The sequence below is a fragment of the Marmota marmota genome, unplaced genomic scaffold (assembly GCF_001458135.2).
Source record: "Marmota marmota marmota unplaced genomic scaffold, marMar, whole genome shotgun sequence".
NCBI classification, from domain to species: Eukaryota; Metazoa; Chordata; class Mammalia; order Rodentia; family Sciuridae; genus Marmota; species Marmota marmota.
Genome location: NW_025999842.1, coordinates 60651072 through 60663270, shown reverse-complemented (window position 1 = coordinate 60663270; position 12199 = coordinate 60651072). Strand labels below are relative to the sequence as shown.

The following is a 12199-nucleotide window of genomic DNA, read 5'->3' as shown; positions in this document are numbered from 1 at the left end:
GTGTGGAGAACCGAGATGGACCGCTTCCTTCCCCCGCCTCGAACCCAGAATTCAGCCCTGAGTACGGTGCTTGCACGGCTGGCAGAAACTGCAGCGCTGTATCCCTGCGTCGCTATCTCCTCGTTTCCCAGCGTGCGCTGCAGACTCTAGCCGCGGGGCGATTTGCTGAATAAGCAGTGTTACCCTCCGTGCGACAAACCTCTCGCGTTTGAGTCCCCGTAGCCGATCCTCGTGCGATGGAAATCCTTCCTCCAGGTTCCGGAGCACCCCATTATTGCTGGAAATTCCTAACAAGATAGCCTTTAGCCGTCCTGACTTGTCATACTCCCACACAGTGAAGCAGCACACGGGGGCAATGCACTCCCCTCGCCGCCATCTTCCCTTAAGTGATTAATTTTAAACAAACCCTTCCAAGTTCATTATGTGAAAAAATTTTAAAAGATGGCATTTTACTCTTTTAAGGAATGCTCAGTTCTAGAAACAAAATAACATACCAAAAGGATATGTTAATGGGATTAAAAAATGTATCAAGGTTACCAGTTGAGGCTGCAGGCCTAGTTATTTGTCTCAATATTTGTATTACCTGTGATTGACCTTTAGGAAGCAAAGTGTGCTAGTTGCCCTCTTTACCATCATAACCTCTTAGTGTGGCATATAAATAAAATTCCAGGGCAACAACTACTCAAAAATAAGAAGGCTGAACTCTTTTGGACTCAAGAGGCTTACAAAGTTATGAGCCTAACTCTCAGCTATGAATTTGGAAAGGGAAACTCCTTTTATTTACATTTCAGATGATTCTCAATTGAGGCTCATTCTCTGAAATCCATGTAAGGGGCTCAATCAACACTGTAGTCCATTTATTAAAACTAAAAACCAAGGGACTTGAGAACTGAGTCATGAGATCAAGAAGGAAGCCTGAATGGGTTAGGGCTTCAACCACATGGGAGGTGATCGGGGACAGGTTGAAGGACATGAATGAAGGACAGAATGAGGGTACCATTGTGACTAAGAGAACAGTTGGGGCACCACAATCAAATGGTAGTGGTATTTGTAGAATTACAGGCATCAAGATAAATGGTGAAGAATATCTGTTAAAATGCTTCCAGTACACCTGATCTACTCATCCTGAATGAGTCTGGTTGGGTGCATTTTAAGCCTGGATGTTTAAACCTTTACTAGTCTGCTTGGACTGCCATAACAAAGTGGCATAAACTCGGTGGCCCACATGGTAGAAATTTTTTGTTTCACCTTTCTGGATTCTGGAAGACCCAGGTTTCTGCAGGGCTGAGGTTTCTGAGGCTGTGAGAGAAGAATCTGTTCCAGGCCCCTCTCCTTACAGTTGTCTTCTCCCTGTTGTCTTCACATTATCCTCCCTCAGTGTCTTTATCCAAAAGGGCAATTGTCATCTTAGGATGTCCTGATGACCTCAGTTTAACTCGATTACTTCCATAGAGACCCTACCTTTAAATAAGTTTATACTCTGCAGAGCTGGGAGTTAGTTTTCAACACATGAATTTTGGGGGATGCAAACCATAAGAGGACTTCATTATTAATTTAATTACATGATATTTAATAATATAGAAAGTAAAAGAACAGTATGTCAAAAATTGTTTACTTCATTTGGCTATAAACTACATAGCATATCCAAAAACTATATAAAGTAACTGCATTTATAGAAATTAGCGTGTGCTTCATATACACCGTAGTCTACCACCACAGCAAACCATAATAGAACTATGTTTTAATAAAGAAGCTAATTAGTATAACTCTCTAAATTGGAATTTGTCTTGGAGCAGTTAATCAGCCTTAACCATAGCCTGGTAGAAGCACCCTTTTGGGGTAAAGCCATTTAACATTAACAACTTAACCCTTGATGTTAAGAGGACACATTTTTAGCAGAAGGAGCTATCTAATGTGTGCCAATGAAGCTTGGAGTTTACTAGAGGTTGATTTTAATGTTTCTTTTGCTTTCCTACTAATGGGATCTAAATTATAGGACTGATAGACTTTTTCTTTATTCATTATTTAACAGCCAGTTCACATTTTAACTTTATATTTAATTGCCTATAATAAAATATTAAATAAGGTAAATGTAGCACAATGATCCAAATTAGGAAATGTGCTTTAAATTTATCCCTTTTAAAAAATCGTGGTCCCTTGGTGTGATAAGTAAACAAAAGCCTATGTTCATGCATTGGTTTCATCACTCCTGTGGGTTTCCTAATCTTTTTTCTCCTATGGACACATGAGAATGCTAATTTTCACCTTTAGGAAAAGGTTATTCTGCCACTTCTCATGGTCATTAGTGATGGCACCTCTGATGCAGAGTCCATGTAATGGACTTGTCTCCTGGTATCTCTTGTCGTTTCCACACCAGCTCCTCCTGTCAATACCCTGCAGTGTTTTTTGCAAAGTGCTTGGTTGCTCATTCTGTCTGATGTCCTCATTATTGCCAGTGAGTCCTCCTTTGACTGACGGCTGAGCCGGAGCAAGCAGCTCTGATTCATATGCCTCAGTAGCTGTGATACCACAGGCCTCTGCCTGACAGGCGAGGCAAACGGTGTAGTATTGTGATGTGACTACCTGCAACCACAAATCAGGATTCACTCAAATGAATTAAATTGATTTTGATTTGCAGTTCAGGAAAGTAAGGTTCCGCAATGTCAGCCATCCATTTCTTTCCCCTGGTCCTTAGCTTAGTTTTAATATCACTAAGATGGATTTTTACTTCAGTCTCGTCTGGTTGAATCATAGCAGACATAGTAAAAATTCAAGCTTATATTTTTGTTCTACAAAAGTTTATGCTTTGTTTTGGTACTGGGGATTGAACTCAGGGACACTCTACCACTGAGCCACATCCCCAGCCCTATTTTGGGGTCTTACTGAGTTCCTTAGCACCTCACTTTTGCAGAGGCTGGCTTTGAACTTGCAATCCTTCTGCCTCAGCCTGCCAAGCTGCTGGGATGACAGGCGTGCACCACGGCGCATGGCCAAAAGTTTATTCTTTCTTTTTTTTGTAGATGGACACAATACCTTCCTTTTATTTAATTATTTTTATGTGGTGCTGAGGATCAAATCCAGTGCCTCACATGTGCCAGGCAAACGCTCTACCACTGAGCTACCACTCCAGCACCCCAGAAGTTTATTCTGAATACATGTAACTACATTAAATATTTCTCATGGTTCACAGGTAGATTTAGTGTTGACTTTTTAGAAGACATGATGAGTTCAACACATGGATACACATTTTCTCTCTTAGAACTTTTTCAAAACAGGTTCCCATTCCTTACTCTCTGTCTAGGAATCATTTGCAGCCTTGAAACTGTTTTTGGAGAAAGGAGAGGACCCCTCACTTCATATGCACATGTGTAGAGCTAAGCAAGTCCATTTCCTCTCATCTCCAGATCTTTACTGCTTTTAAAAGGTACTGATGTCTATATACTAAGCTTCTCTGACAGGCTTTTTGGGACCTGCCAGACTAATGGTCCTGAACTCTGTCTCTATAGGTAATCTGGTTTATTTCTAAAAACAACAAACAAACAAATAAACCTAAAAGACAATCAATCCATAGAATCACAGACTCACTACAGAGCTCCTTTAACAATGTCTCTGGGATGGATCCTGTTAATAGATGCTTTTATACAAGTACCTCATGTGACCTGAATGTAAAGCCAGGTTTGGAAACTTGTGTCTGGGTTGACAGTGTCATTTTCCATTTGGTGCAGTGGTTCTCAGACTTTTCCAAATAATCTATAGTAGAGCAGCCAGAAATCTCTGCTATAACTCATAATCTATGGTAAATTATCCATAAAATAATTCTCTGGAGGTTTTATAATATAATTTGCAATAAAATTGTAAGCTATAACTTTTATTCCTTTATTACATCTTTGAATTTTGGTATGTCTTGCATTAAAACTACTTTAACAGAATTTTTATTCCCTAAATCTCATATTGCAACAAGCTTTTTTTTTCACCTTAAAAATCCTGATATTAAAAATTGTTTAAAGTACCACTGACATCCAGAAGAAGATGAGATAAGTAAAAATGGCTTTTTAGTGGTGTTTTTTTCTCTTTTGAATGGATAAGTAAAAATTTAATTACTGTTTAGAAAGTACATCATACATCCTGTTACCTCTAGCGTATCATACAACTAGAAATATAGTCCCTTCCAGTAAAGAACAAACTGAAATAGAATGCACAGAAAGGGCACTTCAATTGTCTGTTAAGCAGAATCCACTGATTTGTGAGTTTCCCACAAGCTCCGTTGTTATCTCCATGTTCCGTGTAGTAGCTCAGTACAATTCCCTTTATTAACTTAACTCTCCTTTCTTGAGTGTTTCTTGGGTCTGTCTTTAGTTATCTGTCTCCTAGTTTCATTGCATTTTATTTTAGAAAATCACTTTATATTTGTTAAGTATGGTCTGAATTCTAGTAAATGTGGAGGAAAAGTCAACTATGTTACGAAAAGTCTGGAAAGACCTGACACAGAAACTGGAGATTTTATGTGACGAGAATATGTGGTTGTATATTCCAAGGCTCTATTTCCCTGAGAAATGGCATGTGGGAAGTTCATGTGTTAAGGCACCAACTTTGACTTGTTCTAAGTTTTTCTATCATTAAACAAACAAACAACAAACAAACAAATAAGCAAAAAAAAAAAAAAACCCATTTCAAGACTAGGGTAGAACAAGGTGGCAGAATAATACCTCTTTTAGCAACAACTTGTACTGATTCTATGTGCTGACTCTGATTTGGGATTATGGTTTCTTACTTTGAAGACTCGCCTGTTTCAATTTATCCTTTGTGTATCTCTATAAATTATTCTTTAGCTTTTATGTAAATCTTATGTGATAAATCACCCAGCCACTTTATTTTTACATTCACTGACTAGTTAAATATTAAGGGCACCCACTCCAAGAGTACAACATTCAAGAGAACCCTTGAATAACATTTGGAATTGAGCTTGCCTGTCATGAACATTCACTTTTAACATCTTACCAATTCCCTTTAAGATTTTTCCAGCAAAACACCCATTACTGCTCAATAGGTTATATTGCTTGGCTGTCTGAGGCGCCCATTTTTCTATATTCCAGCATAGGAGACTTTAGTACGCTCAGTTAAACCTCAAAGTATACGTCCGGAGCCCAAAATCCCCACCCCACTGGCATTCAGCAAATTCCTGGGGAATGTTACTTTAAGGGATAATGGAAGGAGAGACAGACTATCTAGATAGAGGCAAGTCCTATTTTCACTCGAAGATTCTACTCCGAGAAGACTAAATACTCAGATAACAATGTCCTGGTCAGTGACAGATCTTGGACACTCTACAAAAGTTCTTGCTTGTGGGCTTTCAGTTCACTGGGTCCAAGGGAGTATCTGAGAATTCTTTGGGGTCAGTAATAAGGTGAAAAGGCCTTGGGATCCCATGTCCTCTTTCTAACACCATTATGTCTTTCCTGTGTTTCTTTTTCTTTTTATTCCTTTATTTTTACCACAGTAATCTGCAATAAGGATTTTCACAAGGAAATTTAAAAAAGAAAAAAAAATGGAAATTATCTTCTCCTGTAGGTCAATAAGGATGAGGCTTTGGAAAGTAGTGCTAGATCTTATGAGATAATTTCTCTGAGGATGAGTAATACCCACATTGGAAGCTTAGCCAGGTGGCTTCTCATGTTGACATCATCAACAACAACTACAGCCCAAAGGAAAAGGGCAAAAAACCAAAACAAGTTAGATTCCATACTTTAAAAAAGTAGGGAGTGTTCTATATCTTGTAGCCTTCGAATGGACAATATAGACAACAATGGAAAATTAACCAAAGGGTCAGTTTAATACAATACAAGGTAAATGACCCAAACCAGTAGATTATTGTAAACTGACATAAACTCCAATTGTGTTGCTTGTGCATTCATGATGGTCAGTTGTATCCAAATATATTATATTTATATATTATAATTATATATGCATATATAATTATATTTATTCTTTACGAAACTCCTAGGTATTAGTTATTCTTAGACTCTTTCTAAAGATAAGCACACCAAAAGCTTAGAGATGACAAATACCTTGGCTTGACATCAGACAGTTTTTTCCATTCAAAATGTCATGTGAGAATCAGCATTGGAACTGTTTTTCTGACAGTGTTTATAAAAACATTACAGTGCTGTTTAGTATCTAATATTAGGCTTTTGTTTTACTCTCTAGACCCTCCCTTATATACATTGTATACATATTTTTAAATATGACATGAGCTGTCATATTACTATCAGAACAGCACAACTGATGAGTCACAGACTCTCAGGTCAGATTCCTTCTCTCTTTAGAAATGGTTGGGGGCTCTACACCATCTTATTTTCCCATATCAAGTTTACATACTTTGGTTTACTGACATTTTGGATTAGATAGTTTGTTATTGTGGGGGCCTGTCCCACATATTGTAGGATTTTATCAACATCCCAGGTCTTAATCTAGTAGATACATATAGCATCACCCAGTGTGATGATCTAAACTGTCTCCATAATTATCACCAAATGTTTATATATATATATTTGTCATCTGTCATGACTTTTTTTTTTTTTTGTGGTGCTAGGGATTGAACCCAGGGCCTTGTGCATTCAAGGCAAGCACTGTATCAACTAAGCAATATCCCCAGCCCTATCACCAAATATTGATAGAGCAAAATTTTGCCCCAGTGAAGAACCACAACTCTAAAGTCATTATGAAGGAACTATCCGAGTAATCCTTCTGCTCAGTTTCTTTCCTGCATATTAAGAATTTCAAGAAATAAATTATTTAGGCATTGTATTTGTCAGAACAAGACAAATCATGCTGAGTAACAAACAAGGTTAAATGGCTTAACATAAGATGCCATTAGCTCTTTAGGGCACCTGTCCTCCTGCAGTAGTTTGACAGTCCAGGTAGCTTCAGACTTTTAATAGCTCAGTGTCCACACACACTCACATATCATTACAGCAGTGAAAGGGTGTGGAGAACCATCCCAACTGTCTTACACAGGAAGTGGCACATCACTTCAGCTCACATTTTATTGAAAAGAGCAAGTCACATGTTTCTGTGTAACTTGAGGCAGAGAGGAAGTTTGGTCCTCAATACTTGAAAAGGAATGTCTGGGAAATCTGGTGAGCATCATAATATGTACCTTGTTATCTGATAACTATTATCTGATTGCCTTGAGTTCCTGACAACATGATTCAAGTAAAATTTGATATACAGGACCTAACCATTGGTTCTGGACAGAATGTGTACATGTGAAACAATGAATAAACAAGATGATATGTATTACATGCAATAAATGATAGCATTAAATTTATGAATTAATTTATTAAAATACATTTTTGTGATTTTTTTTTACTTTATGATATTAAATCTTTCAATTAAAGAGTATAGTAATTCTCTACTTTGTGTTTTTTATTTATTTATTTTTAATATGTATTTTTTTAGTTGTACACAGTTCCTTTATTTTGTTTATTTATTTTTATGTGGTGCTGAGGATCAAATCCAGGGCCTCACACATGCTAAGCGAGAGCTCTACCACTGAGCCACAACCCCAGCCCCTATTTTGTGTTTTTTAAATGTTCTTCAATAGATTTCATTGTTCTTTTTGGTTAAATGCATTGTTATTATTTTTAAATCAGAACTGCCCCTACCCCCATTTCTTCCTGGCTATTGCTCATACGAAGAAAAGCTACTTGATTTTTGTACATTTTCCCTCTCCCAGGTGTTTTAATCTGAATAAGTTAAATACCTCATATCTTTTGTAGTTGGATCACCTAGGGAGGTGGTTCTCCAGGTGTAGCTCCTGAACTGGCAGTGTTAGCATCACCTGGGAACTTGTTAGAAACCTTGGAGTCTTGGAGTCTCAAATCAGACCTACCAATTCAGAAACTGAGTGTGGCATCCAGCCTTAAGGATTTTCAGGTATAGGATAATACTTGAAAAGATGATATTATCTTCTTGTTTTTGCTCATGGTAATACTACCTTTTCTTAGCATTTGATGAAATAGTCCAATGTTGGGTGCTAATGGAGTTAATTTTGATTTTATTTGAAAGAAATTTGTCTTTTGTTAGTTTCTGGTGTTTAGCATATTTGAAATGTCCTAAACTATAAGAATTTATATAGGGGTTTACTGGGGTGAAATGAAATCTTAGAGTGGTTTTGATTTGCATTTCTCTAATTGCTAGCAATCATGAACATTTTTTCATATATTTGTTGATTGATTGTACATCATCTCCTGAGAAGTGTCTGTTCAGGTCCTTGGCCCATTTATTGATTGGGCTATTTTTTTTTTTTTGGTGCTTAGCTTTTTGAGTTCTTTATATTCCCTAGATATTAACACTCTATCTGATGTGTGAGGGGTAAAGATTTGCTCCCAAGATGTAGGCTCTCTATTTACTTCACAGATGGTTTCCTTTGCTGAGAAGAAACTTTTTAGTTTGAGTCCATCCCATTTATTGATTCTTGATTTTAATTCTTGTACCAAAGGAGTCTTATTAAGGAAGTTGGGGCCTAATCCCATATGATGGAGATTAGGGTCTATCTACTTTTTCTTCTATTAGATGCAGGGTCTCTGGTTTTATTCCTAGGTCCTTGATTCATTTTGAGTTGAGTTTTGTGCATGGTGAAAGGGGATTAATTTCATTTTGTTACATATGGATTTTGAGTTAGAGGAACTCTAGATAGGGCAGAGGGGTTGGAGGGGAAGGGAGAGGGCACGGGGTTAGAAATGATGGTGGAATATGAAGGACATTATTATCCAAAGTACATGTGTGGAGACACAAATTGGTGTGAATATACTTTGTATACAACTAGAGATATGAAAAATTGTGCTCTATATGTATAATAAGAATTGTAATGCATTTTGCTGTGATATATAAGTAAAAAATAAATAAAGAGAAAGAAAGAATTTTATATTGGGATTTAAACAGGAATGAATACTTTTAGCAAATGTTTTTCAGAATTTATTGAGGCAATTATAGAAGTTTTCACCTTTAATTTGCTGTCATTTGAAATGTATTAATGGATTTGTGCACTTTATGCATTCATGGAATAAATACAACTTGATGACCTTATTTTAATATGTTGTTAGATTTGGTTTTCTAATGCCCATTTCCTGACATTCTAGTTAATTGAATTATTTGTTTTTCCCCTACAGTAATATCAGTATTCCTTACCTTATAATAATAATAATAATAATAATAATAATAATAATAATAATAATCTCAAATCCTTAAAAATCCAGTTTCTCTTGTGCCAGATTAAGGGGTTAGTTGCTTTTTAATAGTATGTGTTTTATGCAGTTACTTAGAACTCAAATCAGAACAATAGTGACAGTTGATCTCATATGTTCTCATTAGAATTTTACCAAATATCTGGCTGGGTAGTTGTCCTCGCCAAGTGGAACACGTAACCATCAAACTGAAGCATGAGTTGGGCATAACGGCTGTCATGAATTTCCAGACGGAATGGGATATTGTCCAGAATTCCTCCGGCTGTAACCGCTACCCCGAACCCATGAGTCCAGACACTATGATCAAGCTGTATAAGGAAGAAGGTTTGGTTTACATCTGGATGCCAACACCAGACATGAGCACTGAAGGTAAGTAAGGATCAGAAGAACTGCTCTAGCTTCTTGCTGAATGTGTCTCAGGGAAGACCTTGCAGTCTGTCTGGCCTTGTATCTATAATTGAATGTCTTAAATATGAATGGTATAAATGTATAAATATAAGGTTTCAGATTTAATATATTTAATGTGTATCTTTTGGTGCTTTGGCTAAGATTCTGTTTAACTTGGCTTTTTAAATTTGCTTATTTATTAAATATATATTCATTGTGTATCTACTATGTGTGTGACGTTATGCTGGTTGCTAGGAACATGACATAAAAAGAAAGGCAGGTGCAACTCCTGTCTTTGTGAAGGTTACAGTCCTATAGGGATGTTGCACATTAGTAAGTAAAAATAAAAAATATGAATTCCTTTGTTAGGAAGATACATAGATAATACTGTGAGAGCGACAGATAATCCAGGAAGGTTTCTCAGGAAGTGATGTCTGAGCTAAGGTCTGAGGGTGGACTGGGGGAAGAGTGAATGGCAGAGAGACTCCCAGGCAGAGAGGCCAATTAGAATCCCTGTGGCAGGAGAGGGCGTGGAGTGTTGCGGGAACTGGAAGACCAACGGGGCTGCAAATGTGAGAAGGAGGGAAGACCTCTACCAGGATTTGGGCCACAGTAAGGACTTTATACTGTTCTAAAGCAGTGACAAGCAGATGAATGATTGGGAAGCTGGGAAATGCCAAGATTCATTTTTTTTCCCTCCAGAAGTGCTCTTTGATTATAGTTGGGAGAATGGATTGAAGGTGAAGCTGGGGGGTCCATGAGGGGGTGAGTGAAATGGAGAGAGTGTGAGAGAGAATACAGCAGAGCCAGGGTGTGGATAGGAGTCTTTATTGATCATACAGGTGCTTGCTGAGCCGGTCTTTGTGAAAACGGAATTGTGTGTGGCTAGGGTGCGCCAAGGAACCAGAGACAAATAAGGCATGATTTGGACTGAATGGCAAGAGGCAGTAAGACGAGTTCAGAGTGTAGTGCAGACGGAGGTGGATGTGAGAGGAATGAGGTACATGCTCTGGAGGACTATGGCTTTGCAGCAGCCCATTCTGTGGAGGAGCACAGGGAGGCTTTGTGAATGCCATGGCATTTGGCGTAGGCATGACCTAGACAGGAAGGTGTGGCAGGAGAAAGGGCAGGCTAGGGGAGATCAGCAACATAGACTAAGGTTCATAAGCAAGTGATTTTAAAGGAATGATCTATATCTCTCAGCCTGGTTGGAGAATGAAGTAATTGTTGCAAAGAAGTGGAGGCACCTGTAGAGAGAACAAAGATGCTGATAGTATCAGCATCCTGTCAGCAGGGGGCAGCAGAGAGCTGTGGAGATGGCATGGGTTAAGGGAATTTAGGGACCGGTTGTTCTGAAGGAAAGAAGGAAGGCAGGGCTGCCTAGACAGGGAACCAGGAAGTGTTTCCATCATCAGCCCTTTTCCCTACAATGCACATTAGGCATCAAACACAATACTGAGAAATTTGCATACATTAACTCATTTAATGCTCTAACAGGACTCTGGTTAGATGTTGTTATCTCCATTTTGCAAAGGAAGAGAGAGGTACAAAAAGTTAAGTAACCTGGTCAGGCCATAGAACTAGAAAGAGGCACAGCCTGGATTTCAAGGCTGGCAACCTGACTCAGAACATTGCTCCAAAAAACCAGACTACAAAGCTTCTCTCTGTGTTCTCACAAATACTCTTGCAGATTCTATGGACCAACTAGTTTAGTCTCTGACACTCATGACCAATTGTTGTTATGCACAGCCATGACTTGTAGGGAAGGTAGCTTATCTCCCCCAATGTCAATGGTATGCAAGGTGGGAAAACCTATCTCTCAGGCCACCTTGATCCTGTATCTACCTCAGGTGGTGCATGTGGCCAAACTGGGCCTCCTTGTGGGTCTGTGTCTGAACTGAACTATCACTGAAGTTGGAGTGTGATTTTTGTTTCTGAAGGTGTGGAGCATTATTGACAGTTTGTTTTTTTCCCCCTTGGTAATCTGATCCAAGGGAGCCTGATTTAGTCTTGAAAGTTTGGCCCTTTCTCAAGGAAGAAAAACATATCAAAAAAGAAACTTTATTTACATAGAAGAGCTTTGGTTGAATATAGGTGATCCTTGCCCTGCCCAATTTGTTTCTCTGATTTCAAAACAGAGAAAATTGTTCAGGTAGTATGACTAGTTCCCACAGAGCATTTTAATTTAAGTTTCTTTGATTCTGACCTGATAATATTGTTACCTGCTGAGCAACACAGCGGGGGACAGACTGGGAAAAGTTGAGCTAACACTATGCAGAGCCTCCGTTCCCTCCTATGCACTGATCATGTGAAGGCCATGCTGCTAGGAGGTAATTTGCTTGATATTTTGGAGGTCTGCAGAAGCCTGAGGGAAAACAATCCATAAGCACATATTTTTGTTGTACTCAAATCTTTTTGGGGGTCATTGGGTCACTAGGTCTGGTGCAGCCGTGACCATCTTTCACACAGAGGCAGTGGGTGGCAGCAAAATGAGACCTCCCACCAGAAACAGGTGAAACTCTAAGACTAAAAAAAAAAAAAAAAAAAAAAAAAAAAAAAAAAAAAAA

At 38.3% G+C, this 12199-nt stretch overlaps 1 protein-coding gene across 3 annotated transcripts in view; it reads left to right on the top strand.

Moving 5' to 3' along the window:
* The window catches only part of Epm2a (EPM2A glucan phosphatase, laforin), a 75128-nt gene that overhangs the window by 51443 nt on the left and 11486 nt on the right, over nucleotides 1-12199 (top strand). For all 3 annotated transcript variants that reach the window (XM_015497879.2, XM_048799484.1, XM_048799493.1), the window contains exon 3: nucleotides 9373-9614. In XM_015497879.2, coding sequence (XP_015353365.2) covers nucleotides 9373-9614 — 242 coding nt within the window. The remainder of the gene's footprint in view (nucleotides 1-9372; nucleotides 9615-12199) is intronic.